The sequence below is a fragment of the Aulostomus chinensis genome, chromosome 2 (genome assembly GCF_037954235.1).
Source record: "Aulostomus chinensis isolate RoL2024-O1b breed Wild chromosome 2, RoL_Achi_v1.0, whole genome shotgun sequence".
NCBI lineage: Eukaryota > Metazoa > Chordata > Actinopteri > Syngnathiformes > Aulostomidae > Aulostomus > Aulostomus chinensis.
In genome coordinates, this window is record NC_141321.1 from 17,931,337 (window position 1) to 17,944,419 (window position 13,083).

Below are 13,083 nucleotides of genomic sequence, written 5' to 3' on the forward strand. Positions count from 1 at the left end.
TGACTGTAATTTCTCCAAAAACTGACACATTGCTCCAGCATGATTCAAGGTCTCACATCTGCCTCCTTTTGATCCTATGCATAAGAATAAGCTCTGGTCGACTCAGTCTGACACCTGATGGAGCCTCAGCCTTTAGCCCTGAATAACTTTTTCTCATTTCCGTGTCTTGATTTCTCACTTGTGTAGCTCTGAAGAGTGGCTGCTGGCGCAAAATATTGCACATAATCTTACTAACAGTCATTTCCTTCAGCTCAAAGGGAAATTGTTTGGTTCAGGAAACAGACAGATCTGTTCTGCAAAAGTACGTGCACCATCATGTCGGAGGATCAACGGATGACGACGACCCGAAATGTGAATACAGCTTTTCTTAAATCCAAGAAGGGAATGCTGAAAGTAGCTGAGATGGTGAGATGTTTAGCTGCACGTTCATTCTGAGACGGCTGAAAAAAAGTGTTTGCAGTGTCACAAACTTGTCTGAAAGGAGAACAAACACATAGCAACAAAAGTTTGATAGATTTTATTTAATTGTGATATTAGTTGTACTGCATTGACCCACATGAACAAGCAAAAGAATCCACAGTTCCATCAATGTTTTAAAATATATTGTTTTAACTGAGAAGAAGTCAGACTGCTTAGTTCCTCTTTCTCTTCAACCGCGTCATTGTGCAACTGAATCAACTGGTCTGATGTGCTGCTCTCTGACTTTCAGGGCCGGTTGCCAGCAATAACTGTTGATCATTTACACGTAGCCTACTGTAACATAATCAATTCAATTTCTCATCACTTATTACAAATACACTTGTTAAACTAGGTGTGAAATCCTTGTGCTGTAAATGAAGTTTAATCCACAGAGACATTCTGACCTAGGGGTCGCCAAGGAGGCAGAAAAATAGTTTTGTTTTTTTCACTACAGAAAATTTCCATCCATTTTCCTTATTCTGATAAGGGTCGCCCACTTGATATCTTTGGACTGTGGGAGGAAGCTGGAGTACCAGAGAGAACCCACACAGGGAGAACATGGAGACTCACACAGAAAGATCCCGTGCTGGAGCCGGGACTTGAACCCAGAACCTTCTTGCTGTGAGGTGACAGTGCTGACCACTGCACCACCGTGCCTTACAAAAAAATTCTCAATTCCTATTTGCTCCTGTCTCATGTTTATCCAGCAACATACACACACATGCATATCACGGTCAACACCAGCTGAGCTCTGATGATGAGAGACTGAAGCACCACCAGTAAGAATATGTGTAATAACAATTTTATAGATATATAGAAATAGATATAGATATATAGATATCCAGGTACTCCGGCTTTTTCCCACAGTCCAAAGACATCAAGAGGGGACGAGGCTGATTGATACTCTAAATTGACCGTAGGTGTGACTGTGAGTGTGAATGGTTGTCTGTCTCTATGTGTTGGTCCTGTGATGGACTGGTGACCTGTCCAGGGTGAACCCTGCCTCTCACCCATCGCTGCTGGGTATGGCTCCAGCCTCTCCGCAACCCTTAATCAGAATAAGTGGAAGAAAATGGATGGATGGATATATAAATAGAAAGAGAGAGAGAGCTTGGATAATCATCACATACCTGCAAAAAGTAAAATGCTCAAGGGAGTCCCCTGGTGGTCACAGGGGCCAAAGTACGCACATACTGTATGCCTTAAGCTTCCTGCGGAACCTTCACTGCAGGAATGTGTCCATGATGTCATGTGTGATGTTTTTCAAGTTAATTCATATTTGCATGTTGTTTTCTGCTTCAGGTGACTCTGCTGGTGGCGTTTGTGTGTTTTGCTGCAGCATCCAGACCAACATACATCACGGCCACAGTCCTGGAACTTCTGATCACGTCACTGCTGGTGTTACTTTACCTGCTCAAACTCAACAAGAGGCTAACTTTCTTCTTCTGGCCTCTCATTGTGGGTGATGCTTTACAGAACACACCAATGTTGTGTTAATGATATTAGATCTCCTCTCATATTCTCTGGGCTTCTCATCAGGATCTATTCAACTCAGTGTTTGCAGCAGTCTACTTTGTTGCCTTGAGTGTGATCGCCATGACAACGTTCACTGTTACTGGAACACTAGTTGGAGGGGTGAGACATGTTCCTTTATGCTGCAATAGACCTCCATTGGCTCTCAGCTTTAGCATTGTCTCAGAAAGAAAACACAAGTCATTCCATGAAAAGTTAATAAGTGCCTCCCACTTGACTGTTCAGAGTCAGCTCATCTTTGAATCCATCCATCCATCCATCGTCATCTTCCGCTTGTTCCTTACTATTAAGGGTCGTGGGGGGGCTGGAGCCTATCCCAGCAACTACAGGCGAGAGGCAGGGTTCACCCTGGACAGGTCACCAGTCCATCACAGGACCAACACATAGAGACAGACAACCATTCACACTCACAGTCACACCTACAGTCAATTTAGAGTATCAATCAGCCTCGTCCCCTCTTGATGTCTTTGGACTGTGGGAGGAAGCTGGAGTACCAGAGAGAACCCACACAGGAACAGGGAGAACATGCAGACTCCACACAGAAAGATCCCGTGCTGGAGCCGGGACTCAAACCCGAAACCTTCTTGCCGTGAGGCCACAGTGCTGACCACTGCACCACCGTGCAGCCCATCTTTCAATCCATTTTTATTTTATTTTATTGATTCATTTCATTGGTATAAATATGTAAAATTTTCAGAGATGAAAAACACACCTGAGCTCTGTTTAACTTGTAGACAAATCAAGATGGCATCCTCACCAGGTGTCACACTCTTAACCCCAAATCATTCAGCTCGCTCACACACCATGGTTTGATGCCTTGATAAATACAATCTCAGGTTTTAAGTTTTGTAAGCAACAAAATATTCATGAAGTATTTAAAAAATTGCTTTGACACAGAAGAAATCACAGCTAGAAGCTGAGCCTGGTGTCCAAAAGTTGGACATCATGTGGGTGATGATATGACCCCTCAATATGACCCCAGTTTGCACTACAGTCTTCTCTGGTGAGCACAAAACATACACTGCTTATCTCTGTAATTCATGTGCCGCAGACACTAAAATTATGTAGTTTCTCTTTTAAAAATATGATAGATCCTCAGCACTGGTGGTCTAATTTGGTTATAGAAAGAAAAATGTGCTTAACAAAAACAAGATTTGAGCTTTATTTCATGACATTTGGAGTGGATATTAAATTCATATGCTTGCATTTTTTTGGCAGAGTTCAAATGTGTAAAAATTCAGGGGGCTATTTCCTGTGCTTGTGAGGTTTAAGATGGGAAATATTCATACAATAAATAAAGTACATATTTAAAGTTATGTACAACACAGAATCAGCTATTTCTAGGTGGTCATGTGGGAGATTTTCTTACTAAATTGGATTAAATGGAATGATGGAATGACCTTTAAATGACCCCAAGATTGACGCATGGATTTTTAAAATGAAGTACAACCACTACTGTCTTATTGTGTAGTAATAAGATCCCCCCAAAATGAGAGTGTGTTAGATTTATTTGCTGGATTAATTGATTCAGATCCCTGCTCTTCATTTGCAGGTATTTGGCTTGCTGTTAGCAGGCCTGCTGTGCGTGGACATTTACAACCTTTTCACCAACATCACGTTCAACAATCCAAGAAGTGAAACTCAAGCTCAAGACACATGAACTGAAATTGAAATCTCCCAGATCAAAACAATTGTGAATCTTTTTTGTTTTTTCAAACTTACAGATGTTCTTAGTTTTGGTATCTTTGATAAATGTGTTAATAAAGATATTTCAAGCGAACAAACCAGCAAATAACAACAATGCCTTCTGTCCGTGACATCATGAGGAGGACATTTCCTCTGAGAGGCTCTGGATTGGCCCTTCTGCAGATGGGGGCATCGCATTTCACATCTGGACTCGGCAGATGTTGCGCTCTTGCGCTGCGTTTCCGCGCTGTCATTGTTTCCGTTTCCACCTCCGAGCAGCTTCACGCCTCCACAAATCTTGCTGTATTGCATCGAGACCGTTTCGTTACGTGCAGTTTGTGCTCTCTAAAGTTGGAGATAAGTTTTCTTTTTTCTTTACAACAATGGGGGACATCGAGGCTCCCGGCACGAGTCGGCCCCGCCAGAGTGTCCTACTGTCCGTCCTCCCCAGCAAAGAGTTCGCCTCCTCCAGGAAGGGAATGCTGCTTATTGCTGAAGTGGTAAGAAATCACGCCTGAAACAAATAAAGCTGCCGCTGTAAGGACTCAAACTTGAAGAATGTGTTTCTAACAGTTGCATCGATGCGCAATCAGAAATAGACTTCAACTTTTACTTTCAGCCAAGGACGGTCAATGTTTCCGTCACAGGGTTTCCATTACTGAGGAGAGTCCTCAGCAAGGGTCTGTTAGAACGAAGTAAAGTCCGCGGAAACAACTTGTGTGCTACAATATTACAGTATAGCCTCCAGACAGTCTCCCACCCTTCCATGTCCCTCCCAAACGTTTATTACAACTTGCTTACTTCTAACTATTGATTCAACCAAGGAAATGAATGAGTGTGTAATGCTTAATGGGTGAGGGTGGTGGGGGTGATGTGCATTCATTGGAAGGGTCTCCCTGCTATGTGAAGATCACATTTGTGTCATGTGACTCTGGCTGTGAGACAGCAGTCATCATGCCCCTCTCTGGCTGTGAAGCCTCGCCCGGAGCACTCCTCATTGTGCGTGAATGCAGAACTCCAGGACCCTCCTCCCTCACACACTAAGATCTTCACTGGGTTCTTTGTAACCTGACCGAAAAACCCCCGGCCTCGACTGTCCTTCCGAGTTAAGATTCAATAGTATGAGTTAATTTTAGTTTCTGGGGAGGAGGGGCAGGGGTTCAGATGTAGTGCACTTACTTGTGAAAGCAGCACATTTGATGCTTAATTCTGCCGCACAGATGAAACAGGAGAGCCGTGAACACTTCTGTTGAGCTGCTCCTCTGTCTGTCCTAGAGGTTGACATGAGTGGCAAGCACCTCAGTACTGCGTGAAGTACGAGTTAGCATTCTTGTCCATAAGACAAGTGAAACTAAGAACTCTTACCAAGGTTACATAGATAAAGAATATAAAGTATCTTCAAAACCCACACTTAAATTCTCTCCTCAACTGCCAAAATTAGGTTCCTGGAAAAAAAAGATTCATTACATCTCCAGCGGCGCGATCTTTTTCTCACTAATTAAGATACAGAGATACGTACTTCTTCAGAGATAATTAACCATTCGAAGAGCAAAATAGGTATTATGAACCTCAGATCCACTTCCACAATACAGTCGAGATGATTTCTGGGAACCAAAACATTCTATTTGTCAAATATTTCACATGGACCTAATCAATATTTAACATGACATCTATGACATGTAAATAATGCAGCTAGTAAAAATGCTATCAGGATTCAGCATGTACAGATCCTAACTGGCTCCTTCTGATATCATCATCTTTCCACCGGATCTCATCAACATCAGACCATTACTTTTTGAGACATCCTGCTAATAAACGCGTGCCAGATCACGCGACCTCCTTTGCAGAGTAGATTGCATGAATATTAGCGAGCTGGGCCTGCGCCAAGTTTACACTTCAAGCTGCCATTTACAGTTGATGCTATGAGGTTGGAGCAGGTGTCAGCCCATGCATTGATATGTGTGTATCACATCACCCATCAGGACTGTTTGCTGTTGGACTGAAGAAAACGAACAGATGGACTCATTGTTGCACGTATCTGGGTTCCTGCTGGGGTGGTTGACATTTACTGTTGGTGTTTCTGCCTGCAATTTTTTGTAGCTCCTGCACCAATGCTTGCTCATGCTGGAAATGTCTTTTAATTAAATCTCAAATTAATAAGAGAGGGTTTATTGACCTGCTCTATTTGGAACGTTGCGTGATGAAATAACATTCATTGTGTTTTGGATTGCTGTCAATTTTGTGCCTTCGTGGCAGCAGCAGCAGTGACGGGTTATCCATCTGTCAGGGTATCTCAGGATCGCCTCAAGGCCGTGCCTTTAAATTTGGCCTTTAAATTTGGCATAAATGTCCACCAGAAGACACAGACAAACTGACAATTTTCTGGTAACAGAAGGTCAAGGTCACCATCACCTCACATGTTCGTGATTTCTGTCCCATTCTCATGAGCAGCATTAGCAGCTCCAGAGTGTCTTGAGGGAATTTTTCAAATTCTCAGAACCATCTACTGGGACTTGAGGATGAACTGACAATATTTAGGTGCTAAAAGGTCACTGTGACAGGCCTTCAACTGTAATGAGGCATTTCTAATTGAACAGGAGAGCTAGTCCTTTTAAAAGTGATAAATGTAGACTATACATACTCTAACTACAGGCTTTCATTTCAATTCCCTTCATTCTGAGAATCACATGTCATGATACATCCACTTTAAAATACTGTGTTTTTGCTGTTGGTTTGAAGCAATAGCAGTGTAAACACTACTCATCTACTGCTCTTCCTGGAGTGTTGACGTTGTGTTTTGTGCTAAGTCAGCTAACAGTGGCTGGACGGTCGGCTGTGGAGCTTCTGGAGAAAACAGCCTTACTGTTCTTGGTGATATTAGTCAGACAAATGTTCTGCTGAGCAAGCATTGTTATACACCATGTGTCAGAACAATGTGGATTTCGCATTAGGACGCTCGGTCTCTGCCAGCAACAAGCCGAATAAGGAATGTGAAATCAGGGTGTTAAAAAAGACAAAACAAAAAAACAGTTCTTTGTAGTAAACATGCTGTTCATACACGGTGAGGTCAGTGTGGGCAACATGTGCCTCCTTTCATGGGCCTGTAAAAACTACGGAATCGTGGGGTCGGTTGGGTTTTTGGCATCAGGATTTAGGGTGTTTCACTTGGTTTGAAATCTCACATGTGCTCATACAGCAAGTTTCAGAACCTCTGATACCTGCTTACTTGATTCACTGCATACCTTTTATGTGCAATAGCCGGAGAGCATGCTGTTGTTTATGACCAGGCTTACAAATACAGTGAGTCTTCCAGAGCTTATAAATTAGAATGAGTTGGGGAGTTTTCGTCGTTAAGTAGAAACTTGTTGCACTGATGTGCAAATCTAAGCCAAACTGTTTACTTTGTTTCTGTTCCCATCCTCTGCTCTGATAGTCCCAACATCTCAAATGTTATTTTTTGAACGCAAACATGCCTGAGGATCCACCCAGAATCTCTCGTTCAGTTTACTGTAAATCCCTGACAGGATGCTTTTCCGCCGCTCATTTCCAAGGAGCAGCAGCTGCAGCAGTCTGGCTTTAGCCAGGGGGAGTTCCTGCTCTCAGATCAGCGCAGGATGACTGACAGAGACAAAGACAAGATGGCCGGGCCTGAGTGAGACGACAGTGTCTGGACTTACTTTCATTTGTCCAGAACTCCTCATGGAGAAGAGGCAGAAGAAAATTTATTTTTAACATCTTTTACAGCTTTGAGTCAGAGCGTATTTGCAGGAGTGTGTTTGTGTGTGACGGTGGCAGAAAGGGATTTAGTGTAACAGTGTTCCAGCCTGTGTGAATTAACATTTAACAGCAGTATCTCCTTACAGGAAGTTAGCCTGAGGCTGAGTAATTCTCTCTTACCGTGTTGGGGGAGGACCATTGTCCTGAAGGGGGAAGATTAAAGAAGATGGTTTATTTATCAAATTAAAATTTTTGCCTTCCGCTTAAACCTCATTGCAAAATTGGTCTGTGGCAGTGATACAGTGATGAATTATTTTTGCCAGGTGGTTCAAATGTGTAAGTAGACATGGCTTTGTGTGTGGAACTATTAGAGATAGTTGATTAAAAAAAAAGTGGCTGAGGGTTGATGGTGTCAAGAAGATGGAGGTCAATGGTGAGAAATAAATACAAACAGATATGGATGACATGAAGGGACACATCTGGCTGCCAGGTCTGGACCACCTGGGCTAAAATTCATTGCTACATTTTGGCTAATTGGGAAGTGTGGTCTGCTACTGGGCCGGTCCAATGTTGCTGTGTTCAGAGCTGCTATATCAGCTAACAGAGGTACAGTCTTAACAGACAGTTGTGGATGAAATCAGCCTCCATGGTGGGGAAAATTGAAATTCGTTCAGACAAAAGTCAACTTTTTTCTGGTTCTGGGCTCAAACCTTCCAGCTGCCTGGAACATTTCTCTGTGGAGTTTATATGTTCTCCCTGTGGGTTCTCCCCAGGCTACTCTAGCTTCCTCCCACAGACCAAAAACATGCCACTTAATTGGTGAATTGGTTAATTAGAGAATCTAAATTGCCATGTGGGTGTGAATGTGTGCTCTCTCCATATGTCAGCCTGTCCAGGATGCACCCGCCTCACGCCCAGTTTTAGCTCGGATTGGCTCCAGATCCCCATGATAAACAGAATAGACAACGATGAAACCTCACAATCAAAGGAACTCGATTAGTCCTAGTCAGTCAAGAATTCCATTGCTTATCTGAATAGAGCTGGAAGGGTCCAGCTGCAGCTGATGGTTGTGCTAACTTTGTAGTTTCTACCAGTGCAGGGTAGACTGACCCTCTCTCTACTCTATCGGTTCCTTCAGATCAAAATATGGAGACTTTGTGTATCGAACCTTTTGAATGTTTGATACTCCTTTCAAAATATCCCACTAGTTTCCCTAATGATGCTAAAATGCAAATATTAACACCTCGATTCTGCGTTCTACCTGTGTGTAAGTAGTAGATATAAATGCCATTCCAGATATAGGAATGTGATAGGCCACACTTATTTAACACCGCTTTCATTTCTTCCTTATTAGAGAGTGTAACTGCTGCCACGTGTGTTTGATAGTGTAAGACACAGGATATCCTGCTGGTATTTAAAGTATTTGTGGTGTCAAAAATGTGTGGAAAAACTTACTTTCTCCTTTAAAATGTTGGTTTCACCTATGATTTGAACTCTCTGGGGAAGTTGAAGGTCATTGATGCTGTGAGAAGCGGTGTTGGGCACATTACTTGAAAAAAGTAATTGGTTATAGTTACTTGTTACTTCTCCCAAAAAGTCTGTGTAGGTTCTCATTCATCCAGGTCATCGTAGATCGAAGCGAAGTAAAATCTGGTCAACTGGACGTAAGTTTATCTTGAAGATTCAAGATAAACTTACGTCCAGTTGACCAGATTTTACTTCGCTTCGATCAACAGTCTAACCTCTGCATCAAACACCTCCTCCTCTTGTGGAGGATTTTGTGTAAATACACTTTCCACCTATTTTTCCTCATTTCTTTCAGGCTCTGTCCTTCGTGTCGTTTGTATGCTTCGCCGCGTCCACAGCAGCAGCCTTCGTGACTGTTCCCCTGCTGGAGTTCTTGGCTGCTCTCTTTTTGTTGTTTGCATACTCCACCAAGTTCAACGAGAGGTTCAAAGGCTTTCTCTGGCCACTCATGGTGAGACAAGTGTGACTGTAGTTGAGGTCAAATTAATAAAGGAAGAAATATAAAATTACCTGTAAATAAGAGTGTTTCTTTTTCCCCTTCTTCAAGGATTTCATGAGATGTGTGACTGCCTCCATCATCTTTTTTATCATTTCCATAATTGCAGTGTCCAAATACGCGGATGGTTCCTCCAAGGCTGCGGGGGTAAATTTAACTCTCCAGCTATCTTATTTATTATTGCACATACACACTTGTCCAATAACCTCTGTCCTTCTTTTACTTTACAGGTATTTGGCTTCTTTGCCACCATTGTATTTGCTTTAGATTTTTATCTCATTTTTAATGAGCTAGCCAGTTTCCTAAAGGGTGGAGGAGAGACCCAGGAGGAGCCGTCAAGACAGCAAGGTAAAACCCCCAAACAGAACAATTACATGTTTCTAACAACATGTATTCACTGTCTCTCTCTCTCTCTCCCTCCCTCTCCCTCTCTCTCTCTCTCTCTCTCTCTCACACAACAAACACACACGCACACATATATGTCAGGTTGGTGGAGTAAGTTTAGTAGAAGGATTTCTCTGAACTTCAGTTAATAACATGTAACCTCTCTGACACAGCTGTACACAGCAAACCTACTTACACTCTCAGTAGCGTTGTTCTTCAGGGTTTGGTTCTTGAGTGGAGGTGAGATGGAGTGAGCAGTGTAAGCATTTATGTAACTCTGCACAGGTCTGTTGTCTAAAGAAATCAAAGTCTACTGTCACCATGGTCACACCTTTGGGTGTCCGGGCTCAAGCCTGGTTTATTCTCATGTGTCAGGTCATTGTGGACCGACGCCATAGCTGATGCGAGAGCCCTACGCCATGGCGATTGATTCTATGCTGCAATTACACCGCCCAAAATACTAGTTGGCAGGGGCAGAGTGTAGATACAATCAAATTGTTTTGAAATTGGAGCTAATGTTGGAATGTTGAACAAAAATTACATTCACACTGAAAAGAGCTCAGATCAGGCGGCACGGTGGTGCAGTGGTCAGCACTGTCTCCTCACAGCAACAAGGTTCCAGGTTTGAGTCCCAGCTCCAGCACGGGATCTTTCTGTGTGAGTCTCCATGTTCTCCCTGTGTGGGTTCTCTCTGGTACTCCAGCTTCCTCCCACAGTCCAAAGACATCAAGAGGGGACGAGGCTGATTGATACTCTAAATTGACTGTAGGTGTGACTGTGAGTGTGAATGGTTGTCTGTCTCTATGTGTTGGTCCTGTGATGGACTGGCGACCTGTCCAGGGTGAACCCCGCCTCTCACCTGAAGGCTGCTGGGATAGGCTCCAGCCCCCCCGACCCTTAACAGGAATAAGCGGAAGAAAATGAATGAATGAAAGAGCTCAGATCAGAGTATAAAGGTGTGTAGATGCACAGGAGGAAACGGGATGTTGCAAAGAGTCACAATAATGCATTGTTGCATTTCCAGTGAGACGCATGTCAGCCATGCTCTCGGTGTGACCCAGAAGTGTAAGGCTGACTCATTATTCTTTATTCAGGTAAAAAATTATATTTCAATTTGAGCCAGTGCTGATTAGTTAGTATGCTAACATCTCTGCAACACAATATGTAGATTGCATAGATGTGTTTAACGCAACTTCTTTTTTTAATGCACAACGCACCTTTGAGCGTCTTTATTTTTTTAAGTTTCAAGTTGAATATTTGTGCTGATTCACATAAAGCACACCGACAGAAGAGTTGTGTTTCTCTTCCAGATGAATTTTCAGATTCCGATTCCGACTGAGACCACACCAATCCTCGCCTGTGAAAACAGAACAATCCACTGCAGAAGAAAGCGTGCCGTCTGCAATAATGCTGTGCACAGGAAGTCACATTAAAATCATATTTTCTGTTGATTGAGAGCATCTCTTGGCTATCGTGGAACCTTCATGTTGTCCTCTGGAGCAAAAATGTATAAAGAGGTGGGACCAGACAGTTTCCAGCTCCAGAATGTTTACCTGTATTGTACGTGACTATTTGAGAGGGCATATTTCACAAGTGAACCTCTAAAACAACCTTTGCTTGGTCTTTTTAATGACTGAATGCTAATTACAAATACATAGTAGAAGTAATACAAAAATGTCCATGCCTGCCCTGATGTCTGATGTTCATATTGGAGAATAAACATAAATGTGGTTATCAACATGAATCCACTATAAAGCTGTGAAATTGTTTGGCCATGTGATGGGTTAATTTACAAAAACAGATAAATACATTCTTAAAATGGATGAACAAAGATAAAATCTAAATCAAAATTCAAGTTACTGTTATATATATATACAGATATATACATATGTATGTATATATATGTGTATATATATATATATATATATATATACAGTATATATATATATATGAAATGTTCATCTTTTAGAATGTTTTTAATCAATTTAAAGAATGGCTTTGTTTATTTACAAATGAATTCCTCATGTTTTATGTTCTTACATTTAGTAATTTTGTGTGTGTGCTGTTAACACACTTAAATCCTGTCTCTTGAAGTTGTATTCCAACAAAGAGGGATATGAGAGGTGGCCATGTGTAATAATAGAACAACGGATGTGCAGTTAGTAGAAGAGCAGATTTGCTGGAGGTTGGCTGGTTACAACCTGTATGCTGAACTTTGAGTATTTTTTAATCTTTGGAGGATCAACAGACTTCTTCTGCAGCCTTTTCTGGGTCATAATGTTGTTTATATAGCCCTTAACATGTTACGTTAGAGAGCTGAGTGAATTTTAAGTTGTATGTTCAGACTTGACAATTTAACACAGATTTCTGCTCTACTGTTTTTGTCTACTGTATGTGCTTCTGCAAAACTCTGTTATGTGAATCATCGTTAAGTGAAGCCAATTAATGCCGTATAATTTTTGTTGAATGTCCAGTATGTGAATCTTTGGGGTTTTCATCAATCATTTTTTATATTTGTTGCTTTCTGCATGCACGTTGTATTCTTCTTCAGAAATTAGAGGCACGAGACAGCCTAGACTGTAATACACACCACTACAAGAGTGTTACACAAGAATACACACAACTGAAAGTTGGCATCTGCGGTTTCTGTTTTTCTCGTGGAATTTCAATGTCATGAATGTAAACAATGTAATGAGTAACAGAATACTTTCAAAGTAGTAGTTACATTCAGTAAACACACACTGTAGTGCCTTTTTCGTGGAGAATTCTCAATAATGTGTTCCCTCTGTGGTTTCATGTGTACGGAAGCTCACAACGTCCACGCTTGTAATTACTTTTTTGATGCTCCGGATCAAAAGTTCATTCCAGTATTTCGTGATAGCTGATGATATCAGGTTAATCGTTAACTTGAGATGATATGACCATTGCCGTCCTGAGACACTGTATTAACTTATGACCTTGAGTACGGCTTTATGAGTAATTAAACAATTCATTACAAACACGGCTGTTCATGGTTTCCATACATTTGCAACGAGGTTATGCTGACTGTTGCAGAAGTCTGCAAATGTTCAGAGCCTCAAATGTTCGTCTCTGAAAAAAAATCATCAAATGAGGAGATAAAACTTTTCAGAGTATGACAGGAGTGTTGGCATTCACAGAAATGTCATTTTAAACTCAGTCTTGCTGAACTTTTATTCATGAAATAAAGTTATTTGTTGTTTTTTTTAATTGTTTTGTGTGTTTTGCGCAACAAGTGATTGAATTAAAAACATGAACTATTA

At 41.7% G+C, this 13,083-nt stretch overlaps 2 protein-coding genes across 2 annotated transcripts; both read left to right on the forward strand.

Annotated features, from left to right (window-relative positions):
• The first annotated feature begins 82 nt into the window (after positions 1-82).
• Positions 83-3,747, forward strand: cklf (chemokine like factor). Its single transcript, XM_086194417.1, has 4 exons — positions 83-405; positions 1,762-1,917; positions 1,999-2,094; positions 3,545-3,747. The coding sequence occupies exons 1-4, from the start codon at positions 316-318 to the stop codon at positions 3,650-3,652; spliced, it is 450 nt and encodes a 149-aa protein (XP_086050543.1). The 5' UTR covers positions 83-315; the 3' UTR covers positions 3,653-3,747.
• A 165-nt stretch (positions 3,748-3,912) lies between these two features.
• LOC147269284 (CKLF-like MARVEL transmembrane domain-containing protein 3) lies at positions 3,913-13,075 on the forward strand. Its single transcript, XM_086181991.1, has 5 exons — positions 3,913-4,178; positions 9,218-9,373; positions 9,470-9,565; positions 9,649-9,766; positions 11,113-13,075. Exons 1-5 carry the CDS (start codon positions 4,062-4,064, stop codon positions 11,139-11,141), a joined length of 516 nt encoding a protein of 171 aa, XP_086038117.1. The 5' UTR covers positions 3,913-4,061; the 3' UTR covers positions 11,142-13,075.
• The last annotated feature ends 8 nt before the right edge of the window (positions 13,076-13,083 follow it).

Excerpts from the sequence above, each read along its gene's own strand:
- LOC147269284 (XM_086181991.1), top strand. The coding sequence starts at position 4,062 with ATGGGGGACATCGAGGCTCCCGGCACGAGTCGGCCCCGCCAGAGTGTC. Across the intron at positions 9,566-9,648 it reads GTTCCTCCAAGGCTGCGGGG|GTATTTGGCTTCTTTGCCAC; the intron begins GTAAATTTAACT and ends TTTACTTTACAG. Across the intron at positions 9,767-11,112 it reads GGAGCCGTCAAGACAGCAAG|ATGAATTTTCAGATTCCGAT; the intron begins GTAAAACCCCCA and ends TTTCTCTTCCAG.
- cklf (XM_086194417.1), top strand. The coding sequence starts at position 316 with ATGTCGGAGGATCAACGGATGACGACGACCCGAAATGTGAATACAGCT. Across the intron at positions 406-1,761 it reads TGCTGAAAGTAGCTGAGATG|GTGACTCTGCTGGTGGCGTT; the intron begins GTGAGATGTTTA and ends TTTCTGCTTCAG. Across the intron at positions 1,918-1,998 it reads TCTTCTTCTGGCCTCTCATT|GATCTATTCAACTCAGTGTT; the intron begins GTGGGTGATGCT and ends GCTTCTCATCAG.